This window comes from Macrobrachium nipponense, chromosome 34 (assembly GCF_015104395.2).
Source record: "Macrobrachium nipponense isolate FS-2020 chromosome 34, ASM1510439v2, whole genome shotgun sequence".
NCBI lineage: Eukaryota > Metazoa > Arthropoda > Malacostraca > Decapoda > Palaemonidae > Macrobrachium > Macrobrachium nipponense.
Genome location: NC_061095.1, coordinates 4034867 through 4062213, shown reverse-complemented (window position 1 = coordinate 4062213; position 27347 = coordinate 4034867). Strand labels below are relative to the sequence as shown.

The following is a 27347-nucleotide window of genomic DNA, read 5'->3' as shown; positions in this document are numbered from 1 at the left end:
TTATAGGCCTACCAACCTAAAACTTTTGAATCACGCGCCTTGGGGGATGCTGGGAGTTCACGGATCAAGGTGTTGTTTTGTTTACAATCGTTACGCAGGCGCGCAAGCGCGAATTTCTTTCTTGCCGCACTAAAAAGTATCTGTGACACATCTCGGAAATTATTTCGTCACTTTGACATAATTTTTGTACCATTGTAAATTAGCCGTTACATGAAGTATTATATATGAAAATGTGTGCATTTTTATGTAGAATACAACAATAAAATACTCATAATTGTAGCTTTTATTAGTTTTGAGATATTTTCATATAAATAACGATAAGTGCCAAAATTTCAACCTTTGGTCAACTTTGACTCTACCGAAATGGTCGAAAAACGCAATTGTAAGCTAAAACTCTTATATTTTAGTAATATTCAATCATTTACCTTAATTTTGCAACTGATTGGAAGTCTCTAGCACAATATTTTGATTTATGGTGAATTTATGAAAAAACTTTTTCCTTACGTCCGCGCGGTAACTCTTCCGAAAAAAATCATACATGCGATTGTGGTAATGTTTGCACCATTTTAAAATTAGCCGTTATATAAAGTTTTATATATGTAAATGTGCGCAATTTCATGCAAAATACAACTAAAAACAACCCATGGTTGTAGCTTTTATCAGTTTTGAGATATTTTCATATAAATAACGATAATTGCCAAAATTTCAACCTTCGGTCAACTTTGACTCTACTGAAATGGTCGGAAAACGTAATTGTAAGCTAAAACGCTTATATTATAGTAATATTCAAGCATATACCTTCATTTTGCAACAAATTGGAAGTCTCTAGCACAATATATCGATTTATGGTGAATTTATGAAAATAATAACATTTTCTTTACGTCCGTGCGGTAACTCCTCCGAAAAAATCATACGTGCGATTGTGGTAATGTTTGCACCATTTTAAATTAGCTGTTACATAAAGTTTTATATATGAAAATGTGCGCAATTTTATGTAAAATACAACAAAACATAATTGAAGGTTGTAGCTTTTCTCATTTTTGAAATATTTGCATATAAATCACGATAAATAGAAAAAAAACCACGTTCGGTCAACTTTGACTCTACCGAAATGGTCGAAAAACGCAATTGTAAGCTAAAACTCTTACAGTCTAGTAATATTCAGTCATTTATCTTCATCTTGAAACAAATTTGAAGTCTCTAGCAAAATATTTAGATTTATGGTGAATTTAAAAAAAAAATTTTCCTTCCCTCCGCGCGCGGATTCTCCGCCACAAATCTCCGAAATGCGTACGTACCATTCTCGGAATATTTGCTCCGTTTCATATTAGGCATTTCATAGAGTTTTATATATAAAATGTGCGCAATTTCATGTAGAATAAAACGAAAAATATTTGAAGGTTGTAGCTTTTCTTATTTCCGAAATAATTGCATATAAAAAATATATATATAAAAAATTCGACATTCGGTCAACTTTAACTCGTCAGATATGGTCGAAAACTGCAATTGTAAGCTAATACTCTTACAGTATAGTAATATTCAATCATTGTCTTCATTTTGAAAGAAATTGGAAGTCTCTAGGACAATATTTAGATTTATGGTGAATTTTTGAAAAAAATATTTGTTTACGTCCGCACGTTACAAATTCATGCATTATTTTGTGATAATATTTTCTCTGTGTTGCTTTTATCGTTTTACAATGTGTTATATACCAAAATGATTGCAATTTAGTGTACATTACAACGAAAAAAAAGTAACTTGTTACCTTTAACCGTTTTGCGCACAGCGCGATTTGAATACAATATATGAAATTTTGTTTTTGCACTATCATATATCACATTATTTATATATGATAATGCTAATTTTTTTCATTTCTGATGGTTGCATACTAAACTTAAGCCAATGACAAAAAAAGGAGTAAAAAATGAACTCTTAATCTTGTAAACTAAGCGCGCTGTGATTTTTTGAAAAAAATATTTTTTCCGCTTCCGCGCTCACTCTGAAACACCTCCGGCACACGGGAGACAATTTTTTTTTACCGCTTCGGCGTAAGAGGGTTAATGGAATAGCCATTCAATAAGTGTTGTGATGATCATCTAGGAATGCTTGAAATTGCTTTTATTGTAATATGTATATTGATATTTTTGGATCTTTCTTAATAACATTTTTAATAATAATAATAATAATATGATTATTATTATTATTATTATTATATATGTTAAAAGAACGGCAGAATTAAGCGAGTGGATTTTATATATTGTTTTTCTATTTCCCTTACAATTCTCTTCTCAGGCTCAGCGATGTTTCTGAGTAACTAGCCAATAATTATTCAAATTGGGAATTTAAAAAAAATTATAAATGCTGAAGATAATCTTTTATTTGAACAGGATATCAGGTCCAGGTCAAGCAGGGGTCGTCGTCAGTGCCAGTATTATTCCGTAGGCGTATTTCAGCCTACATACAGAATAATACCGGCACTGACGACGACCCCTGCTTGACCTGGACCTGATCTCCTGTTCTAATAAAAGATTACCTTCAGCATTTATAGTTTTTTGAAAATTCCCAAAATGAATATTGGCTAAGTTACTCAGAAACATCACTGAGCATTAGAAGCAAATTGTAAGGAAAATAAAAAAAGCTCTATAAAATCAACTCGCATTATTCTGCCATTCTTTTTAACAACATTTGCATAAAAGAGGGTCTGCTACCAAATAAGTATATATATTATTATTATTATTATTATTATTATTTATTATTATTAATTTATTATTATTCATTATTATTATATTATTATATTATATTATTTATTACAACATAAACCAGACCATTGAGTTAATTTGTGAACTCTCATAAGCTAGATGCAAATGATTCATTTTTAAGTGATGTATGAAAATTGAAGAATTTGGGTACCAGGTGTCGAAGACCAGTGGATTTAAAATGGAACAAATTGTTAAAAGTGGAGCTGAAAAGATGCTTGCAGTTCTTTGCCAGTCTCTGTGTCTTTCTTTATCGGATGCCTGAGATTTGTTGAAATGTTGAAAAATTTTGAAGTATAACTGGGATGACATGGAGGTATTTATAGAATTTTGGATTAAATAAACATTTTGTGGAATTATCTTTGAGGTCAAAAGATCCTGCAGAGGATCCCCAAGGAAAAAATTTAAGCATCTCAACATTGCTTGCCATCTTGACTGTCTAACTGGTGTTTGTAATTTTTTTAATCTTGTTGAGGAGCTGTATCAGTTTAATGCTGACTGTTTTGAGATAAATTTGAAGGGTCCTGTTTTGTGAATCTTGAAGGCTTGTCAGGCCATTGAGGGGTACCGCACTTGCGTTTGGCAACTGCAGATAGGTGGCAATGTGAAATAGGCATTGGATGTATTCTCAGAGTCATTTGATTGACTGGTTTTAAAACTTTTTAAGTGTCCTCTGTGGAGACGTAATTTTCATGGTTGTTGATTACTCTGCAGTTGTGACTGAATTGCTCTTTTGTTGGTGACTGCTGTCTTGGAGTCACTGGTCCCTGCAGAGTGTTTTGAAATCTGTGTAACAATTTCTTGGTTGTTATGAATCCAATGACGGTTACCATAAAGAGGATGAGTTAAAGGATAGTTTAAGTCTCAAGATCATTATAAAGCATCACTGCCTGACCAGTTACAAGGGGAAGGATGTAATTGATTGTAAGGTAGAGATACAAAAATAGACTGCTCCTGCCTCAGGTGATAAAATAATAGTTTTTTGGGTCATGGAAAGAAATGGAAAGCTTTCTTTAAGCCATACTCCTGAGCCTTCTGAAATAAGGAGTTGGTGAAGAGAGCCCTTTGATAAGGTCCCAAAATATGCAAATTTCAATATCCCTGAGGACAAGGCTCAGCTTTGAACGAAGGTCATCTTTTTGAAAGGAAATTGGACTAGTCTGTGTATAATTTATTTGGAAAGGGGGGATGGTTTGGACTGCCTGTATTTCAGTGGAAGAGAGGCAACCTTTGTAACAGCTGGGAGACGTCTTTGCATTTGGATTCCCCTTCGCTGATCATATACCGTTTGGTCTTGACTCCTGAAAGATTTAGTGAAACCTCTAATCCATATATGTAGGTCAAAAGGTACCCTGTAAGTTAATTTTAAATTAGTATTTTATACAAAAGCAGTAAATAAATCACAGTGAAAAGTGAAGCAAGATCCTGCTGGAATAAATAAATTAGAGCTGCTACACTGGGGGTCAGTGAAAGCAAAGTAGAGGCTGTAAGCATTGCATGTTCAAGGAATGTATTACTGTGCTTTTGAATAAGTATTTAGATGGCTGAATATATTAATTAATCATGTTTAATGTTGTTTGCACCTGTGTACATATTTTGGAAAAGTAAGTGCTTTTACTTGTAAAACAACTTAGGCATAAACATATTAGAAGGCCAAAAGTATATGTTTATAAAGTGTCCTTTTTAGTTCTGCTTATTCTTTCTGCTCCAAAAGTACTGTCAATGGCACAAACTGCTGTGGCTTAACATGGATTAACATTGAAGCTTATACATTCTCAAAGGAAGATTTTGAAACCATGAGATTCAATACGGCTTGATTTTGTGGTTTCAGAATTTCTCTGAAGTACATTACGATCGTTGCTGTCTAAGGAAAGCAATGCTTTGAAAGACGTTGGTACATCAAGTTGATGTACAGTGAGGGCTGGTTTTAGCAAAATTTGCCCTCATGTTTATTGAGAGGTTGGTGGGGAAAATGATTGCTAGTATAACTGTGAAGGAGAAATCATGAATATCAGTTGTATATATTTGAAAGAACAATTTGGATAGGTTATTATCCAATGCAACAGTAAGTTTTCAGTTAAAATGAACAGAAATGACTTGCTGACTCATTTTCATCAAGATAGGAAACAGATTCTTTTTCATACAACAAATTTCATGTGTAACTTTTGCAAGATCAAACCTTTGCTGAATACATGACTGTATAGCTGAAACACTTGACATATATCCTGGCACTCTGGCACTAGTAATGCAATGAATAGCATTTCATTGCAAAATTCACAGAAGCAATGGAAAGTGAAGGAATGTTTTATACTTGGTCTTTTGTTTTGTTGAGGTTTTCCCACTAGATAAGTTAAAAGAGAGAGAGGTAACACTTAACCTCTTCAAGGATTCCTCACTCCCTTGGCTAACTAGGCCATTATCATTTTATTTGTTTATCTTTATATTGTTTCCCAGTGCAGACCAAAGCACAGAGGTTATCTTTGGCAGTGGGTTGTATGTAGAAACAAAATTTCTTTAGAAAGATTATTTTCATATGTTGAAAACCTTTGGGACACTTTTAATGCCAAAAGCTTTGTAACTTTATTTTTATGCATGTTTATTGGATATCTCTGTAATCATCTCTGATGAATTAGTAGTGTCCCAGTAGCACAAGATTATGATGGCTCATTCTTGCTTGTTTTTCTGAAGGGCTTCACGGATATTCAGTCCTCAAAATCAGCGTGGTCAAGTGCCTCTACCCGCCGCTAAAATTGACTCCTGTCTTTGGTGTTTTATCTGTAAAGAAGTAAGGTGTAAAATTTTTTGGTAGCAGTTGATATTTTATTTCCTAAAGCATTATGCATCGCCTGCTAAATGAAATGGTACTTATCTTAAGATATTTTTGCAAGTTTTAAGAGTTTTAGTAAAATTCTTTTTCCTTTTTATTTTACTTTTTTGTTGCACTTTTATAAAAGAGTACACTTGAACACAAACACTACCTTCAGATGCATTTTCTCAGTTAGCAAATAAGCTACTAGTACTAATAAAGAAAGAACTGGTTTTGGTTCCAAAGTTGCATGACCATCTTCATCTTAGCAATAAAGTAATTTTTAGCAAAACAATAAGTAATTAGTCATTTTTGTAGGAAACAATGTACTTAAGGAAAAACAATTTATATTAAACATTTTAACTTGATTTTTAACCATTAGTTCCAGGTACTATATACGTATATGTAAAGTATTTTTGTATTACAATTAACTGCCTGTTTTAGTTTCATATTCAACTGTCAATAGTAGTTTCTCTAGCAGGGATACTGATTTTTATACAATGCATTTTTTAGGTCACTGGATAATTGTTTTCAAAACTTAAGATGTACTGTATGTATTCTGTAACCTGGTTGGAAAAGAGTTTTCCTAGCGTATTGAAACTGTAAGCTCATACGAGATAGTTACTAGAATAAGCTTTTCTACTTCTGTATTTTACCACTTACACATTGGTTTCCATTTTGTAAGTGTCTCTCTTCACTAACTTTTTCATGTATGTCATAAATTCCAACTTGATTAAAAAAAGCTGACTACTACAGTATTTCCAATAATTGTCTTGGTTTATCACCAGCCTATATATGCCACTAAGAGTCTTGTGACCAATGCATCAAGTGAAAGAAGCAAAAGGCTTTTCATTCACCTTCCATTGGGTGACAGAAGATAATTGACTTGTCTGTTTAGCCCTGATGAAGTCTACGTAGTTAAGTTTGGTCTTCAGTGCATTGCGGGTGGTAGATAAGGCTAGGTATTGCAGTTGATTTCTTCCTCGTTCACTTTTGAGATCCAGTACCATACAGTTTACCAGAAGTTCTGTTCCCAGCTGTAACCAAATTCTGGGTTGATCATCCTATTTGTTGAGGTTGAATTGTTGGAACTTAGACAGTTTTAAAACATCATGCAAATGGAGTATTTTTGTAATTGTATTTCATAGTTACTTGGTTGTATACTATATGTATTTCTTTATCATTTTTAGTTTATTCATTCCTTTATATTTGTCTTGGTAATGGGTTGCTTTTCCTATCGGTGTCCTTGGGCTTGTAACATACTACTGCTTTTCCAACTATTGTTATATCTTGGCAAGTAATTAATAATAATAATAGTAACTGTAAAAGGTGGTTTTGTAGAAGTCTTCAAGTGGATGCCGTGAGATTAGAAATGGTAGTCTGTGGTTTCGATAGATTAATTTATCTTGACAATAATTATTCTACGGAAGCCTACCCATTGACTTGTTCGTTCTGACAGCAAGTTCATCATAAATAGTTAGACCTGTTAAATGACAAGGATTAGTCCTAAGTTTTGGTTTAAGCATTATTAATTTATCAGAACAATCACCAGCATTGAGTCAGATAGTCGTGACCAGCAAGTCTTTGGTTGGAGTAGGATTGGTTAGTAGGCCAGGGGCCATTGCTCCTTTTGGTGATGCTATTCTATCATTAGGTAAATATCCTGTCATTAAGGAGAGTGATGAAGGAAGATTTATTTGTCATCATTGCTTACGGTTCTGAAACCTGGCTAACCCTCTTATCATGTGACCATATAACTACTGGATATTTTTCATTTTCAAGACATGGATTGTGTGTACAAAGTTAGATATCATTATAAAAATTTTACAAATATAACGGCTTATTATCAACTTTACAATTATGTTTTTTGTTAATTAGAAAATATTTTCTTGAATACTAATTGTGTTTTTAGAAAAGTGCTTTTACCAGGTGTTTCTTGCTTGGCTAGATACGTATTACCAATCTTTGTAGTTTGAAGATATATCGATTAAAACAAAATATGATTGGTATAAGCATAGAATTAGTTGTGATTTCCTTTTATATTGTCTAATAACTGTTGTAATGTATAGTATTGCATAACAAAATTTATTTATGGTTAATTTTGATTACCTTTCTCTGTCTTGCATATGGAAATAATGTAATTTTTTACCTTTGTACAGAAGTGTGAGGCTCATAATTATTTATTGCCAGATTTTTATAGTAATGTAACATCACAAAAGTTACTTAAAATTTTTGAAATAAAATTATTTCTCTGAGTCCTAGTTAGTATTCAGTGGATCCCAGCTGTGAATTGACTAATATAATTATAGTTGCCAGGTTTTTATTGTGAAGTAGATGTACCTTCTGTTTTTGCAGTAGTTTAGCAAAAGTATGTTGTAAGGCCCTGATAATACTCCTCTTAATGTCTGTACTTATACTGTGTACTGTATATATTCTATATGTATATATATATGTATTTTATAGTTATCTTGAACTTGAGTAAATGAGAAAGTAGTTGAATTATTTCTGGTATATTACTAGGCTGTTCAGTCGAATAACTTCATGTCTGTCCCAAAACTGCTAAGTTGCACAGTTACTCCACATTTGTGATTGAGCATGTTCTGGAATGGCTTTTGTTTTAATCACGTGCCGAACCTTGGTCATTTTGAAAAGGTAGATGTCTATCAGCACATAAACCCTTGGAGGTTAGATTTAAGCCTATAAAATCTTTATATGATGCTTTGTGGTGTGCTCAAAATCATTCATAATGGTAATGGTGATTTTTGAGCAGTATGACTTTATACTGGAAGATTTTTGGTTACGAGTTTATCGCCAAATGTTATAATAATATTGATGATACAGACTTTTTTCACGGTAACAGCACTGAGTAGGGTTTATTGTATCCTCAACTTTGACTCTAAATCTTGTTCATGCATATCAGATATGTTTCTGACCCATTAATCACAGGACATGCTTCTTTTACAGAGTATCCGGGCAGTGTAGGAGGGAGCTGACCTGTAAGTTTCATTTGTGGAGGAACCTACAAGCAACAGCCAGCCAGCCTTGCTGTGACTGTGGTCACGCAAGAAGTGTATAAGATCTTGTAGTAATCTTGAATAACCTGTGTTTTCTGTCAGTAGTTTTTTTGTTTCAAAATTGATATCACTCAAATTAAGGCACAGAAAACTTCGTAATGAGATACATATTAGAATGAAGAAAAGGTTTATAATGATTTTGATCGTAAGTTGTCCATCTCCTCCCAGTGTAGAAGTCCCCCCAGAAAGGTAGCTGAGGATCTGGATTTATAGTAGAGCAGATTGTAGAGTTAAATGAATTTTCGTACATTTTTATGGATGCTGTACTATTATTAACAGGCACTAGAAAAATACTTGATAGAGTTATTTCTTAATGTTACGAAAGTCTTCAAAGGAAGGACACCGCAGGCCATATTTAGTGAACAACCATCTGGACTTCTGTGCTCCAGTTGCCAGTTTCTCAAGGAAGTAAATTCGGGGAAATGACCATCAAAGACTGCTGATCTATGTGGTTATTTTTCTCATGTTTTCTATGTTCAGTGCAACTTGGTAACTTAAGACTTGTCAGTTGTTCCCTATAGAGATGGCTCATGTTGCCAATGCCTTATGAATCCCCCATATACAACTTTTATATAAATATATATATACATACACACAGCAGTTCGGCGATTTTTTGTCTCTGAACTTGCACAAAGGTAGTGTGTGTGGGAATGACAGCTTGGAGTTTTGGTATACATTTTAAGTTTAATTTTTTCTCTGTACATATATTTACTATTTTTATGACAGGCTGCCCACCAAGTACCTTTTTTCCAGCATACAGTGCAATATTACAGTGCAGTAACAGTAGTTTATACAGCGGCTTTTCCGTATGCAGTTGTAATTTTTGTTCTCCTGAAGAACAAGCTGTTATATCCTTAGACATCCTACCATTGTGTTACCTGAATATAACGATGCCTTGTAATCTAGAATTTGAACTATCAAAATATAGGCATTTCTTGAAATGGATGCTTAGCAAAGTCATCCCTATTTTTAGATAATATCTTTATATATGGTTAATGTTCTCTAGAGGAATCGTAGACGAACATTGATAGAATATTTTACCTGTATAGTCTTCTTCAAGTTAGAAAATGATTTTGTCATTGTTTAAAGTTTTGTATCCTATTTTCTTCATGCAAAAAATTTACAATGTGACTTTTTCAATATGCAAATGATTTGCATTTTTCTATCAATTTTATGAATGTCACTCCTTTTCCAGTGTGTCCATGTATGTGGTGTATGTATATGTGCACTTACATGCATTGAATATACGTTATTAGCTTTTTTGTATGGAAGAAAACACAAATTTTCACTGCCATGTTTAATTTTGAGCATAACATAGATTTTTCACAATTTTGACATTTGTATTTATTTGTGGCGACTGTTTACGCAGTGGTGTTGTGGCCACTGTAACGGAAAGTATGTTATTCTCTGTCTAGAGTCAGTAACAAAGGCATCTATTTTTGGTACGTCTAGCAATCTCTCAAACAAATTCGTGGATACAGTAGTTGTACATCGGAAATCTGGTCTTTTGACTCGTGTATGCAAGGAACATGTTTTAGGAATCTCGTAGATGGATGATAAGGCTTTCCAGTTACAGTGAGTGTATATACCATCTCAGTTGTATTGTGAAGCTAGTTCTGGCACTACATATAAGAACCAAAGTATTTTGTATTGTTAAAACCTTTAATATATTCTTTTATGTTTTAGATAATTTTTGTATTACAGTATTGTTTTGTTTCCTTGAGCATTAGGTAAAGTAGAGGCCTTTTAACGCTACTTTTTTTTAATTATACCAACAGACCTGACAGAGCAGTGTATTTTATTTTCATTAAATTTCAAATTTGAATTTATAATGCCAGAACTTCAGTAATTGGCTCAAGGGGTGTAAGTTATGTATGGTTTTCTGTTATAAGAAACATATGTTTATAACACTGTTTTATCTCCAAATATCAACCTTCAACAAAGTGTTTGTGCAACATGGATTTTATAATTTTCAAAATGGTTTTGATTTTGTTTTGTAGGAGGAAAGATTTTTCAGTCTGTAGCCATGATTTGATGTCTTGGTGTCAGTATGCCAACTTGATGTCGCCTTTTTTCGTATTTTGAGAACTGAAGAGTGCGACTGGGTTTTTCAGGCATTTTCTCTGGTGCTTCTCGTACTTGAAGCAAGTGTTCGTGCTTTAGGTGTTCAGTGTATTAAAAAGATGTGTGTAGACGAATTCAACCAGTCTGGGTTCAGTTGTAGCCGTTGTACAGCCCTTCTCTCGGTACATCCCTTCTCGAGAGATTACGGTGTTGAAATTGAAGAATGCTTTTGGAAGTTAGTTCTTGGTCCAGAGGAAAGATGGCATTTAGTTTTACAAGGAAGGTTGTGTTGTGGTCCAAGTTGTTCAACATTCGTTTCAAGGCATTCAGGTATTAGTATACTACAAATTAACACAGAGCAAAACAGTATCTCGCGTCTTATTTAGTTCCACTAATGCAATTGTTTCTTAACAACTTTTGCACGGTTGTATTTGTTGTCGTTCGGTTTTATGTTAAGATCATGATTATTTAGTCTTTTTCTGTTTATGCTGCATGTCACACTATAGCTTGTAAGGAACCAGATTTTTGCATTTATGATCTTAGACTCTCAATATATCATAAGTTGAATATGAGAAATCAGATAGTATGTGTCTGTCACAGTTATGGTTTTGTTGAGTTGTTGTCTGATACACAACTTAGGTATCCTATATGGATAGGTTTAGTTTGATTGACAAAATTATTTTTATTACTACACAACTTCTGAATCCTCGAAGGATAGGTTCAGTTTTCATACAATGTTTGTATGTTTGTGGCTACTTCTTTTAGGAATCCAATTATGATTGTATTGCACCACAATCCTTATTAGATATGTTGTAGAGTCACCATTGTATGTTCAGTCATCACATAAAAAACAGTTCAGTCCAGCATTTTAGAAGCTTTCACTGAAATTTAATTTCAGTTCTTCGGAGTTTTCATTTTAAGGAATCTGTAAGTTGACCAAAAAACTTAGTACTGTATTAGGATTTTTGGTAAACTTTATTTGTAGTATAGTTTTTGTACACATATCCTAGTACTCATAATGAAGGAGGGAGAGGCCCTCTTTCATTTACACTGTCATTGTTGTCACAATTGTACGGGGCTTGTGGATGAAGGAGCAAAAGATCCTTGATGGAGCATGTTTCTAAAGTGGTGATTCTTCAGTCTTCTTCAGCCATTTTTGTACCAGGTTGAAAAAAACTTTTATTTTATCTCATTCCTTTTCTTTAATGTAAAGGTACAATGAACTTTTTCTGTACTGTAAAGGTACAATGTACAATATCTGTTATCTTCTGTTTGCATATGTCTATAATGATTTTTTTTTGCATTGTCATGGTTGTAAGCTGAATGACGTTGCATGGTTAGTGTAGTGATGAAAGGTTTGGTCATCCAATCCGTCTACTATATATATATATTTCTACGTACATAGTATATATTTAGTAGTTGTTTGCGTTGAAAATGCTTGCCCAGAGTCCTTATACTAGCTGAAGTAATCTGGTAATGACCGAAAGAGGATGGGACTTTATGTTCTTACAAGAAGAATTACAGTGGGTTAATGATTTGATTTGTGAGCTTACTTCTTGGGTGGTTTTGATAAAAATCTATGGGTACTAAATAGTAATCTGTTATCCACTGATCTGTAAACAATGTGCAGCTCATTTATGATGAAAGTTCCTTTGCGTGGTACCAGAATCTCCCTTGTGTCTGTTAATCCCATCACACTTCCCTTAGGGAGTGGGGAGGTCATACCTACGTCTTTGTTTCTTTCGTATGTTAGTGGGCATTCATTGAATATCCTAAAGGATAGGGGAAATGTTTGATAACACAACGTGTATGGTAGCAATAGAATATGTAGATAAAAAAATAAATCTCATCTCGATTCACTTAAAAAGATTCTCGTGTCACTGTTTCATCGGTCGGTAAAATCCTGTATCTGCCTGTTGTGTCAGTCCCCGCCTGGGTTTCAGAACCAGCGCATTGAATTTGTTTCTCCAGAGACTTAATTCGGTCAGTCACAAAATTAGGTGAAGCCCAGGCGACTGATATTGTTATTATTCTTCGAAACCTCACTGAGACATGTAACTTCAAACTATTCTCCTGTCTTCTTAAAGCTTCTATTACAGTATTAAAAATGTGGACTATTTTTTTTATTACCCTGTAGTTGTTCATTTTTATTTCTAGCCCTAGGATCATTTACTCTGCGTCAAGCAAAGATTTTTAGACAGACACATTGGTATATTAACTTGGCAAGAAACTGCAAGTCAAAATAAATGTGAAAGAGGTGAAATTGTTCCATCACCTTAGATTAGTGCTACTACAGGCAGTCCCCGAGTTACGACGGGGGTTCCGTTCTTGAGACGCGCCGTAAGCCAAAAATCGTTGTAAGCCGGAACATCATCAAAAGTCCTAAGAAAACCTTACTTTTAATGCTTTAGGTGCATTCAAAACTATGTAAACTGCATTCTTATTGCATATTTCATCAAAAAAAAACCTTTAAATATTGATTATTTTGCATTTTTGGTGTCTTATTTCATCTGCCAGATCAGTGTTTGTAGGCGGCGTAACTCTGGAACGTGTTGTAACCCTGGAAATAATTTCTGATGAATATAATTGAAAAGCGTCGTAACCTCGGAACGTCGTAAGCCAAGACCGTCGTAACCCGGGGACTTTTTGTATTCATATAGAGCAGTTTTTCAAGAGGTAGAAGATCTTGAATGTATACTGTGACCTTATGAAATTGGAAATGTACCAAAAGACTGCCTTATAATGCAGTCGTGAAGAAAACAAGGCTTCATGTACCACAACGAAACAAAGTTAAGAAATTGCAAGGCCAAGTACAAAAAAATTATCTAAGACAAATTCAAATATGAATGTGTAAAATGCTAGGTATTAAAGCATCAGCTTTTGTGCATCATAGTAAATTATCAACCATTTGTAGTACGTTCAACAAATACTATACACTAATTCAATGAAATTTAAAATGAACTCATAATTCAATATTTTTGCAACAATAGAGGGGTTCCAAAATTCATAAATTGTAGGTAAGGGTTTTATACCTATAGCACATGATAGTGTCGGCTGGATTCCTGTGGACTCCGTAATGCTTGAAAGCCCTAAACCTAAGCCTACTAGGATGAAACTTAAAACAAGAGACTGAAGGTGATTTGGTGTTTATAAAAGATAAAAAAGGGAAAGTTATGAATGGTGGGATTTCACAGTGGTAGTTTGTATCACAAGCCCCTGGAGGAGACTATGATGATTCGGTGTTTAAAAAACAAACTTCGTGAAATTTTAAATAGGTGTGTACATCTACCACACAATTTAAGCGCCTCAGTGACGTGGTTGGTATGGTGTTGGCGTCCCACCTCGGTGGTCGCGAGTTCGATTCTGGGTCATTCCATTGAGGAGTGAGAGATGTGTATTTCTGGTGATAGAAGTTCACTCTCGACGTGGTTCGGAAGTCACGTAAAGCCGTTGGTCCCGTTGCTGAATAACCACTGGTTCCTTGCAACGTAAAAGCACCATACAAAAACAAACAAACAACTTGCATAACCACATGTGCTCCTGACTTTAATATAACTACGCATGAGAGTTCCTCCACTTAAACAAATGAATGACAATACCTGCAAGCAAATAAAAATGTCCCTTTGTGGTCTGACGCATTATCAACAAGAATGTATGCACGAAATAGAAGCTAAAAAAAAAAAAAAAAAAAAAAAATGCTGAGGAAGAACAACCCTTGAAAGATAAGATTTTTCCTCATCATTAATTCTACTATCTGGCAGAGTTTTAGTGCCGTCAGTGCACCTCACGGGGTTCAATGTAGGCATTACTTAAGGTTCTTTGCAACGTCCCTTCAGCCACTAGCTGCCGCCACCTTTTTATTTATTTTTTTATTTATGTATTTATTTTTTTACTGTAGGTACCTACCTCCATTCAATATCATCTCTTTTATCTTGCTATCCACCCTCCCCTAACAATTGATTCATAGTGCAGCTGCGAGGTTTTCCTCCTGTTACACCTTTCAAACTTTACTGTTGATATCCATTTCTGGATATTCTGTTCTATTATGCAATTTTGTAGTTACCGCTTTGGTCAAGACCTTGATCCCGAGAAGTGATACCATTCCATGATTATATCTGTATAATTATCACCTGGGAAAGAGTAAAAAGGTAAGGATATGCCTACTAATAATTGGAGTTTTGTTTTTTTTTTTTTTTTTCATCTGTCCACCCGCCTGTGGTGTTTGCGTGTGGTAACACTGCGTTCCGGGCTTTAGATAGTTACATTCAGCTTACATTCAACAATAATAACAATATCCTATTTCAAATATTAACGGTGTAATTCGTATACATTAAATTTTAAAACACTTTTCAGTTGCAAATGTATACCCTGATATCCCTTTATTTACCTAAAACTTACACATTGCGTGACTATCTAAAGCCCGGGACGCAGTGTTACCATACGCAAATACCACAGGCGGGTGGACAGATGGAAAAAAACAAGAGTATAGGTGATTGTGGGCGAAGTGCGTCATACAGTATAAATTTTGCATATTCTTAGATTACACATCTCCGAGGAGGACTATGGTATAGGTCTATTACAAAAGAACTTAAAACATACAAATACGAATAATCAATTTTTATTCAAATTTTCTTTTGACAAAAACAAAAGTAGTCTCGTGTAGATTTCCAGTTTGGAACAAAACTGTGGAACTATAGAAGACAAATGAAATAAGGGTCAGTAGCTGATATGTCGTTAAACAATTTAGAATCTATCCGCATTGGAGGATTGAAAATCGTTATAGATAACTATTCTGTGAAATGCAATTAAAATCAGTTCACAATTCTCCAAATAAAAGGTTATATGACGAGAGGGACATCTTTATAACTAGCCAATCTTCTCCTTGCACATTTAAAGATAATCTCCCTTGATAAATCAATGAATATGAGGATTACTAGAACATCCTCAGAGAAATTGTGCACACATTCCCAACCAATAGAGCGGAGACCTAAAAGACGCAAAGGTCCACATTCTACAATTTGTAGGTAGGCCTACTGATTGCTCTATATGTGTAGAATTCGTTGTCATATCTTTTTTAAGCCTTACTGATGGTTCAAAATGTATAGGATTAGTTACCATCTTATCTATCTAAAATAGAACACCGGCCTATAAGACGTAATTCAAGGACAACATATGCAATTTATAGGGCTAGTGATGGTTCGAAATGTGAAGGATTCGTTGCCATTTCATCTATTTAAAATATAATTAGTCCCACTAGATGCAAAGGTCCACATTGGGCACTTTATAGGTCTACCAGTGGTTCAAAATGTGTAGGTTTTGTTGCCATACATCTATTTAAACCAAATGATTTTCTTTACAGATATGCGTAATGTTCAGGGACTTTTCAATTGCGCTCTATTTCTGGTAGACTTCAAAACTATTAGCATAAAAAAAATTTTCTTGTACAGCAGATCACGCTCTATAAATTGAAAATGAAAGGTAGCCAAGCTCTTGCTCGTTTTCAGTTCATGAAATAAAGATTTTTTTTTTTTCTAAAAAGCTGTGATTTATTCAGAAATATGATATTGTAATGATACAAATTTAGTTGTCATACGTTACCGGGTTGGCAGATCTATATATAGCCTGTATTTTCCGAAGTCCGACAGAAATTAAAAAACTTACGACCACAAGTAGTGGGAGTCGGTGGTGGTTTAGTACCCATTCCCGCCGCTGGGAGGCGGGTATCAGGAATCATTCCCATTTTCTATTCATAATTTTTATTTCCACTGTCTCCTGAGGGGAGGTGGGTGGGTACTTAATTATATATATCTGCAGGTAAGTATGAACAAACTTAATTGTATCATTACAACTCATTTTGTTCATGAAACTTACCTGTCAGATATATATATAGCTGAATCCCACCTGTGTGGTGGGGAGTAGACAGAATAGAAGATTTTTAGGAAACATATATATGCAGATAACTGATATCTTGATTCCTTACCTGTTAGCATAGCTGACTTCGTGGTTACTGCCGCGTAAGTCTGCTTGTGCTATTAGAGTTGCCAGCGAGGTAGAGACCTATATAGCTGGTGCACTCAGGATGATCTGTCAACGGGGGCGTGACCACGATGTGACTAGACCATTGACCATACAATGAGGGCAACGAAGTAAAAAACCACCTGGCCTAGTCTACCAAAGGTTATACCACTAAACTAGACTAAAAGAAGGGAGATCCGCCATCGGGCGGTCAACCCCACAACCAAAAAAAACACACGATTAAAAGCTCACCTAACCACTAAAAGGAAAGGATGAGTGCTACCTCCTGCCCCCACAAAAACGTGTCTGCAGACGTATGGTCCAAGCGACGAGCAATGTTCGTATGTCGCTTTCACCTCCGCAGGTAGTGTGAAGCGAACACCGAGTTGCTCCGCCAATATGTGGCACTCAAATGTCACTGAGTGCCATATTCCTGTGAAAGGCTATCGAGGTCGAAATAGCCCTCACCTCGTGGGCGATTCACTTTTAACAGTTTCATGTCACTATCACTACACAGTGGAATGAGCTTCCTTAATGGTGTCTCTCAAGAAGAAAGAGAAGGCGCGTTCTTTGACATGGGAAGATCGGGCTTCTTAACCGAGCACCACAAGTTGCCCGAAGGTCCTCTACAGTCCTTCGTTCTGTCTAGATAGAATTTGAGAGCCCTGACAGGCACAGGACTCTCTCTGGCTCATTACCCACGATCTCTGTCAAACCTTGATTTCAAATGTCTTGGGCCAAGGGTTGGACGGGTTTTTGTTTTCGTTCTTTGCTAGACAAAGGGCTTAAAGAAACAAACAGCATCAGAGTTCTTAAACCCAACATGCTTGCTTATAGCCTGGATCTCACTAACTCTCTTCGCCGTCGCCAGAAGCAGTTAGAAAAGTGTCTTCCATTGTCAAGGTTTCTAAGCGAAGCTAAGTTGAGCGGTTCAAAAATACTGGACGTCAAAAACTTTAGAACAATGTCTAAGTTCCCAAGAAGGGACTCTTGGTTGGGTACCTTCGAAGTCTCGAAAAGACTTAAAGAAGATCATGAAGGGTCTCTGTTGTTGGCTAAGTCCAGTCCCTCATGCCTAAAGACTACAGAAAGCACACTTCTGTAGCCTTTTATCGTAGGCACCGCTAAGCGAACTTCATTTCTCAAGTAGAGAAGGAAGTCTGCGATCTGGCTCACAGAGGTAGAGGTGGAGGAAATGTCTTTCTCCTGCACCAGCTCCGGAAAACAGCCCACTTGGATTGGTATACGGCAAATAGAAGAAGGTCTTCTTGCCGTTGCGATTGCTTTCGCCACTGGTCTTGAAAAAACCCCTCGCTCTGGCCAACTTCTGGATAGTCTGAACGCAGTCAGACTCAGAGCGGGAGGTTTTTTTGTGATACCTCTCGAAGTGGGGCTGTTTGAGTAGATCTATCCTTGGAGGCAGAGTCCTCGAAAGTCTACAAGAAAAGGACATCCTCTGTGAACCAGTCGGTCGCTGCCAGAAGGGGGCGATTAGAGTCATCCTCGTTCCCTCTGATGCCGCGAATTTTCTTATCACTTCCCCTAGGACCTTGAAACGGGGGAAAGGCATATACGTCTAGTCCCGTCCAGTCCCAAAGAAGGGCGTCCCTACTGCTACTGCTCCCTGGGTTCTAGAACTGGTGAGCAGTACAGCGGGAGTCTCGTTGTCCTGGAAGTTGCGAAGATGTCTACGAGAGGACATCCCCATAACTTCCACAACCTCTGGCATATTTCCTGATGAAGAGTCCACTCCGTTGGCAGAAGTTGACCTTGTCGACTGAGCAGATCTGCACGGACGTTTTCTACCCCTGATATGAATCTCGTCAGTATAGAGACGTCGTGTGCCTTCGCCCATAACAGGATCTCCTTTGCAAGGAAGAACAGGGATCGAGAGTGGGTTCCTCCCTGTTTCTTGAGATATGCCAGGGCTGTGGTGTTGTCCGAGTTGATCTGCACCACATTGCGGAGACTTCGTTCTGAGAACTGGAGCGCCAGATGAACTGCTGGCCAGCTCCTTGAGGGTTTATGTGCCAGGACACCTGTTTCCCCTCTCCAGGTGCCTGACACTTCCTCCCCCCCCACCCCAGTGTTGCTCCCCACCCCGTGGAAGACGCGTCGGAAAAACAACACAGGTCGGGGTTCTGAAGCTTGAGGGAAAGACCCTCTGCGAGCTTCAAAGGGTCGGTCCACCATCTTAGGTGTCCCTTTACCTCTTCTGATAACACCAGAATCGAATCCAAAGTGTTTTGGTGCTTCCAATTGTCGGCAAGGAAGAATTGAAGAGGTCTGAGGTGCAACCTCCCTAGGGAAACAAACTTCTCCAGTGAGGAAATGGTCCCCAGCAGACTCATCCATTCCCTCACCGAGCATGAATCCTTCCCCAGAAAGGTTGACACTTTGCTTAGGCAATCTAGTTGTCGCCCCCCCTGGGACGGAAAAGCCCGAAAAGCCACTGAGTCCATCTGAATCCCCAGATAGACTAAAGACTGAGAAGGGGGTCAGATGTGACTTTTCGAGGTTCACCTAGAAGCCCCAGGGACTTCGTTAACGTCAACGTTCGTGTGAAGGTCCTCCAGACACCGGTCTTTCGAGGAGCTCGTACGAGCCAGTCGTCCAGGTAGAGAGAGATCCTGACATTGGAAAGATGAAGCCACCTCGCAATGTTCTTCATCAGTAGGGTGAATACCATGGGAGCAGTGCTGATCCAAGCAGAGAGTCCCGAATTGGAACACTTTTCCTTTCAGGACAAACCGCAGGTATTTCCTGGAATGGGGGTGGATGGGGACGTGGAAATACGCGTCCTGGAGATCTAGTGAAGCCATCCAATCCCCGGTCTCAAGCTCCCTCTGACTGAGGTGTCTCCATCTTGAACCTCTGCTTGATGACAAAGAGGTTCAGGCTGCTGACATCGAGTACCGGTCGCCATTCCCCCGACTGCTTTGGCACCAGGAACAGTCTGTTGTAAAATCCGGGGAATTCAAGTCGGAGACCTGTTCTACGGCGTGTTTCACGATCATCTGATCTAACAGATCGTAAAGCACTTGTTGTTTTTTCTCCCCGATAGGAAGGAGACATGTCCCTGGGTGTCGTAGACAGCGGGGTGGTTTCAGGAACGGGATCCGGTAACCCTTCTTTAAGATGTCCACGGACCATTTGTCCGCACCTCTCTCTTCCCAGGCTTGCGCAAAAAGCTGAAGCCTGGCTCCAACCGGTGACTGAAGGACTTCTGCTTCACTTCTTGTTCTTAGCCAGCGCCGTGGCTCTGCCTCTGGAAGTGCCTCTTCCTCGCAGGGGCTGGTCTCGAGGAAGAACTACCTCGAAAGGGCTTCGATTTCTTGATAATCGAAACTCCCGAGGACGAAGGAACCGCAGGTCTCCTTGAAGATTGTGCGAGGAGATCTTGCGTGGCTTCTCCTGTAGACTGGTCGCCAATGTCTTTTACCATAGCCTGGGGGAAGAGATGATCCGAAAAAGGAGCGAAGAGCAAAGTCTGCTTTCTGTGATGGAGAAACAGATTTCGCTGTAAAATTGCAAAACAGGGATCTCTTCTTCAAGAGCCCTGTGCAAAAGTGGAGCTGTAAGCTCCTCCGAACCATCTCTGACGGCCTTGTCCATGCACGACATTACGCTGGACAGCTCCCCCAGACTAAATCGAGTCGGACTCCTATACTTGGCATCCAGAACTCCCAAACACCAATCTAGAAAGTTGAAGACCTCTAACGTCCGAAAGAGGCCTTTAAGGTGTAGTCCATTTCCGTAGTTGACCATGAAACTTTCGAAGAGGACAGGTGAGACCTCCTCGAGGCATCCACAATGCTGGCGAAGTCTCCTTGGGCTGACGAGGGAAGTCTAATACCTACGTCTTCTCCCGTCTCGTACCAAATAAAATTGCCAGCCTTCCCACTAAGTCTCGAAGGTGGCAGGGCAAAAGAAGTCTTTCCCTGAGACTTCCTTTTCTCCATCCAGTCATGGACCTTACGAAGAGCCCTCTTAGTTGAAAGGGACTTCTTCATCCTGACGAATGCCGAGACTTGTTGATCTTGGACGAAGAAAGTTGTGAAGGAGGAGAGCGAGGAGCCTCCGGGTGAAACGTCTCTCCAAACTCTGATTGAAGAAGGCGGGTCAAAACCTGGCTAGTCGGAAGAGACTGCCGCCAAAGGTTTCTCGTCATCCACTTCAACCGAAAGCGTCACTAACCTCTGCTTCCGACACAGGTGAAGTTGGAGGCAAATAGGCTGGACCAAGACTATCTGGTCTAAGTTTCCACGAGGCGCGTTGCTGTGAAGTGGAAGGTAAAAAGCGGACTCATTAATAGGAGCTCCGGGGGTCGAATCTCTAAGACCCGGAGCAACTTGCAAAGACTCATCACAAACAGGTGGGGGGCGACGAAACTCCACATCTTCGTCCACCCGAGCGTCCGCTGGCGCACACCTGGCGTCCACTGGCGCACACCTGGCGTCCACTGGCGCATACCTGGCGTCCACTGGCGCACGCCTGGCTGCAACTAGCGCGGGATTGGCGTCCACTCGCGCGCTGCTGGCGTCCGCTGGAGCACGCTTGGCGTCCACTGGCGTGCGAATGACATTAACTAAGGCGCGCTTAACATCTCGTGCGCGCTCTGCTCCGCTGGAGCACGTCTTAGATGCAACTGGCGTTCGCTTGGCTTCCGACCTCCGAGCGTCAGGAACGTGAACTTGCACCGAAGCGTTCACGCAAGTTATCAAGCTCTCGCACCGCAAGCTTACGAGCGGGTAATACCGCTTCATGCGCCGAGCGCAAAATCCTCTTCACGTTCTCCAGAGAGCCGCTGGGGAGTCGCACGAACTCTAGCAGGCGAAGAAAGTGGAGAGATAGACGAGCGAGGAGAGGGGGAGGGAGACCTTCTAGATCTCTTCACAGGAAGACGGTCATCCTTTCTCCTGGGACGTGGTTGCGTCCCTTTCTTAGCAAGAGCATCAGCAAGCTGTTGCTGCAAAGAGCGCAGGATCTTCTCAGTAGGAGAGGATTCCTTGTCAGGTGACGGGCTGATCCTGTGAGAAGGCGAGGGGCGAGGGGACGCCTTCTTCCTTCTCCCAGAAAACTGCCGTAGAACGCGCTCGAGAGCGACTGGGGCGCTCCACAAAGTCATCATCCGATGACTCCTTACGCTTCTTCTGTGGCGGGAAAGCAGCGAACACTCTCAGGCGAAGATCGCCTCTCGGAGAGCCAAAACTGACGTGAAGCGTCACGATCACAACGCTCCTTTTCAGCGGGCGTGAAATAGAATGCGAGCTTCCCACCCCTTGTGCTGGGGAGGAAGCCTCTGAAGAAGAGAAACACTCTTTCAGGAGGCGTGCATGCGCACGCTCTTTGGCAGTTTGTGTAACGTCCACAGTACTGCCGAAGGCACGTCAGATCGGTGGGCGTTCCCCGTAACCCTCCTGCGGCTTTCGACATGCCCTCTCCCTGAAACCTGGGAGTCCGGCAGCGGTCTAGGCCTAGAAGGCGAAATGGGGTGGGCCGAATCTGACGGCACCCTCCCCCACCAACGAAGGAGCCCACTGTCACTGCAACTTTGCAACCTTAACACTTTTGCCTTCTAAGGCGAGCACTTTAGATTCTAAATTACGAATCGACTCTAAGATAAGTGTAAGGGTATTACCCTACAGACACTGCTTCAGGGCCCGAAGGCAACACACTACAGGGTTAGGAGTAGTGATTAAAGGAGGGTTAGTAGGAGAAATGAGCTTCCTGCCGTTTACCTGAAACGCTCCTGGAGGAAGACCTCCTTAACCTATCCCGTTCAAGCTTACGCAGATAGGACTCATACGCTCTCCATCCAGAATCAGAAAGACACTCACATTCTTTGCAGCGACTTTCATACATGCAATCATGCTCTCTGCAACTCTTACACAAAGTATGAGGTCTACTGATGCTTTCAGTAGCCTACCTCGACAATCACTCCTGGTTCACTAAAACCTGGCGCTAGCCGAACTAGAACCAGACATCTTATTTAAAGAGAAATCAAGCCAAAATCAATCAAATCCACAATTAACGTGTGCCTAGCCACCGATCCAAAAGTCAAGATACCAAAAAATCAAAAAGGGTATCTTATAGTAGCCAAGTTTCCTAAATTCAAGACGGAGGTGCTGAAAACTGTGTTTACAACACCGGGCGACAGAAAATTATGAATAGAAAATGGGAAAATGATTCCTGATACCCGCCTCCCAGCGGCGGGAATGGGTACTAACCACCTGACTCCCACTACGTGTGTCGTAAGTTTTTTAATTTCTGTCGGACTTCGGAAAATACAGCTATATATATATCTGACAGGTAAGTTTCATGAACAAAATGCCAATTTTCATTTAAAATTAACCCACATTCTAGTCCTATATAAATGTGCAGATTAAAAGCAACTTTTTTTTCACAAGTTAAAGATGACATTTAAATTGTTCCTATCTGAAATACGATTTTTTTGAGCCATCATCGAAAGTCCTAAAGAAAAATGTAAGTATAGATTTCTGATTTCAAAAATGGTTTTATAATACATATCAGGAAGTTTAAGCATAACATATATATGCATTGATAAGTATAATCATGTTCGAATTTGCTTATCAAATGAGGAAGCAATTCCCCCCAAAATCAAAAGTTAACCAAATGCTTTGTACGTTTGTGTTTGTGTGTGTGTGTGTGTGTGTGAGTGAGTGCGTTTTACAGTCCTTGAAGAGGAAACTAGCAGTTTCTGAAAACCATTATCCTTGGAAGGAACCGTGAAAAAGAAGGGGACTTCTTTGAGAACGAAATCCAACAAATTTAGTTGTCTATCGCCGTCGCCGGTCGAAAGTGGCGGCAAGATTAGCAGATATGGACGCCCGTTGTTCGTTAAGGAAGATTTTGATAGTGCCTGATCTTTTCTAGTTTGCTTTAGTGATTGAAGATTCGATGGAAAGTTATTAGGATTTTCCAATTTTATTTACCCTTTGGTTTTACTTGATAACTTGTGTTAGTGGTTATTCTTACTATAGTTATATATAGATGTTACGAACTCCCTTGAGGAGGAAGTCGTAATTGGTTCTTTTATTTTAATCTTAAATCCAGTGACAAAAACAAATCAGTATGAGCGAGGAAAATCAGAAAAAGACAGGCAAAAATTTTCACAATATTTATTACACAATAAATATACGTACACTGATGGCTCACAAAAAGTAATAAATAGACAAAACACAAAAGGCCATCAAATAACTCAGTCACCTATAACTAAAGCTAAACCCTACTCAGAGAAGAAACCAAATCTTAATCTTAATAAGGGACCCAAATAAATTTACCCACCACGCTAACCTATTACTAAATAGAAAGGAAAGAAGTGGAAGGACATACAAAAAGAAACAATCCTACCTAAGACATAACAATCTAAACCTTAATATACTATCAAACACTTTAGAATACCATATAATTACACACTCTTTAAGGTGTAGCTAAAAATACACACTGATTGGTCCTATGACACAGACTAGTACTAATACAGACTAGTCCATATATCGCTCATTAAATGCAGTCACAGAACGTCACTCCCATCAGAAGAACTGCACTTCAAAACCGTTGGTGGATATACACACTTTAGTCTACGGCTCGTCAAAGATACAGGGGATGTTCCTCTTACCCGAGAGAAGACCCCCTACTTGCTCCAACAAGGCCACTCTGGTGCTGATACAGTGGATACATCCATGAAAGACGAAAAAGGCTCTCGAGCCCAGAACCACACACAACTGCCAACGCCAAGATTTAAGCCAGTAGGCCACTTAAATTACAGTTGCACGTCGTACTCCCACATGTAGCTTCACATGCATAACCGCCTTTCACATTAAGAAGCAGCTCAAAGACAGCAGATGATTGTTCTCAAGAGAACAAGCGAGAAATCTTCACAATAGGACGTTATATATGTAGCTATCATCCACAACAGCAGACAGATCAGCAGCGCCAGAGTCCTCAACGGCCTTGAACAACACTCTCGAGAATACTTTGGGAGAGTCACAAGTCACCTCTCCTTACCACACTCCCAGTCACCATAAAGAAAAATAAACAGTTACAAATTTGGCAAGGAAGCAAAAACACTGAGGAAGGCCGCACTTCAAACTGCACTCAATAGATGGCGCCACAAAAACTTAAGCTTTTTTTTTTTGTTCAACCAAAGCAAATTAACCGTAAATTTAACCAAAATGTATACTAACGTAAAACAAATAGCAAAATACCTATCTTAACTAAGTTTTACAAAATTGCAAATAGAAAAATAAAAGCCATCAGTGCAAAAAGGCAAAACAATGAGATTTTACTTTAAAATTACGTTACAGCCTGACAATAGACATGCATTCAGAAAGTAGTATATTTCGCAGATCAAGTGGTTTTCACTATCTTTGGCTACAAAAGTGGTATATTGGTTCAGTAGGACTTAGGTAAGATTTTAAGTGTTTAGAAGTTTCTTAATTGCTTAGTTATTTCATCCACTCAAATAACTTTACTTTCTGTATGTTTCTTGAAGTATTTACTACCAGTAATTGCCATTTTAATGTTGCCATTTAATGTGTTTAAGTGGTTTCAGGGTAAGTATTTATTTTAAAAATTAATTTCCTGGTTTATTTGGTTTTTGTATAAATGCGCATAGATTCTCAACTGTAATTTTAATACTTTTAATAGCCTTAATTTTAATACTTGTAACTTTATTAGTCCTCCATAACTATATCCTTTTTTGGGGGGATCAAAACCAGATAGATTGTGCTATAAAACCTTATTTACAGCTGGATTTGAGACAAGTTATGGTGGTAAAGAGTGAACTAATTCTTCAGTTCCTATGCCGAGAGTGACCCAGACAGTAAAAAGTTTACTTAAAACTTTTTTTTTAATTTTAATAATATTTATTGACTTCTATCTTTAAAATATATTTGCCTGAGTTTAAAGATTTGGAGTTTAAACTTAAAAGGCCAAGAAATGAACAATGTCTACTTAAAAGTTTTGTGAAGGTCTTGGTTCTTAATAGTTTGTGAGGTATTAAATTTTCTTTGGCAATTCTTTTTTCTTAAAGAAAACTATTCAGAAATATATATTTACTTTAAAATCACAACTTTAAGTTTTATTTATATTTTGAGACTTGAGATAAAAATTAATGTTACATTTAGTTTTAATAAAATAAGTTAAAATTTAACCTTTAAATTTAGCGGAGCTTTTGAAGAATAGCGGTCCCATACGAACCAGGGACCTTTATTCTTCAAAAGGATAAAACTGGGGTCCGTATTGTTAAAAAGGTATTTAGTGGAAAACAACCGCTGAGGAAAAAAGTAGCAACATGATTGGTTGTCGGTGGTGAACAAACCTAAAGATAAGCAAACAACTGCTTGTTTGATTGTCAGTACCAAAGAGGCCTTAAAAAATCAGATTTTTTTTGCTTCACACACTATTATCAAGTATTTCAGTATTGAGCAAACCCCAAGCAGACATGGATCGCAGCTTTTTTGAGCGTCAAATTAAACCAATAGCAATCGAAGACACAATTCCAGTGATTACATGGATGAAGAATAAAGAACTTATTTCTCGTGAAATGAGATGCGGCTGCTGCAACTTTGTAATGAACTGGACGTAATGCGCTTCAAATCTTGATAAACATATTTGGAAGTGCCAAAATAAGGACTGTGCAAAGTACAAACCTTTGTATCAATCAGAAAAAAAGTAATTTTTTTTTTAATTCTAAATTGACACTTCAAAAATGGGTTGAGGCCATTTTTTATTGGTGTGATGAAATTGGAGAAATGAGTGCATCTCGGTTATTAAACATCTCACTGAAAACTATGATTGATTTATATAGTTTCTTTCGTGAAGTATGCACTAAGCATTTTGAAACTAACCCAGTTCAACTAAATGGGCCAGGTATTACAGTGCAAGTGGAAGAGTCTTGCCTCTCACATAAACCCAAACATCAGAGGAAGAATTCCCCATTCACAAATTTGGGTTTTTGGAATTGTAGACACATCAGCAACACCAGCCATAGGATATATGGAAATAGTTGAGCGACGTGATGCTGGTACTCTTTTGCCAATAACTGAAAAAGTAGTTAGGCAAGGATCGACTGTTCACTCAGACGAATGGAAAGCATATCAGAAAATCAGTAACATAGGATACCAACATGAAACTGTGAACCATTTCTTAAATTTTGTTGATATAAAGACACGTGTTCATACGCAGCACGTAGAATCCTATTGGAACAAGCAGAAAGGTAAATTAAAAGATGAATGGATGCAAAAGGGAATTCTTACACTCCTATTTACAGGAATTTATGTTTCGTGAACGTTATAAGGAAACTTTATTTGATTCTTTTTGTTCTGAAATTTCAAAATGTGTGCAATTAATTTAAACCCGATTTAATTTTATTTACAATAAATTGTGTGCTTTTAATTTGACATACTTTTTGTCATTTTTATGCTTGCAAAATAAATTTTTTTCATAATAGTTTATTAATTTTCAATGTTATATTCATAGGGTCCAACTGGGACCCCTATTCTTCTAAAGGCCCAAAGGGACCCCTATTCTTCAAAAGGCCCAAGGGGCCCCTATTCTTCAAATTTAGCATGCAGTTTTAAGCCAGTACAAAAAATTTAAGATTAAATA

General features: G+C 38.1%; 1 protein-coding gene across 5 annotated transcripts in view; it reads left to right on the top strand.

Annotated features, from left to right (window-relative positions):
• LOC135207852 (flotillin-1-like) overlaps nucleotides 1-12812 on the top strand; it is a 243089-nt gene extending 230277 nt beyond the window's left edge. For 3 of the 5 annotated variants that reach the window (XM_064239717.1, XM_064239718.1, XM_064239719.1), the window contains one exon: nucleotides 5445-5546. In XM_064239717.1, coding sequence (XP_064095787.1) covers nucleotides 5445-5504 — 60 coding nt within the window. In that variant the 3' untranslated portion in view covers nucleotides 5505-5546. Of the gene's footprint in view, nucleotides 1-5444; nucleotides 5547-8526 lie in introns of those variants that run through there. The other 2 variants (XR_010313072.1, XM_064239720.1) reach the window with 1 other exon arrangement.
• Nucleotides 12813-27347: the final 14535 nt, after the last annotated feature.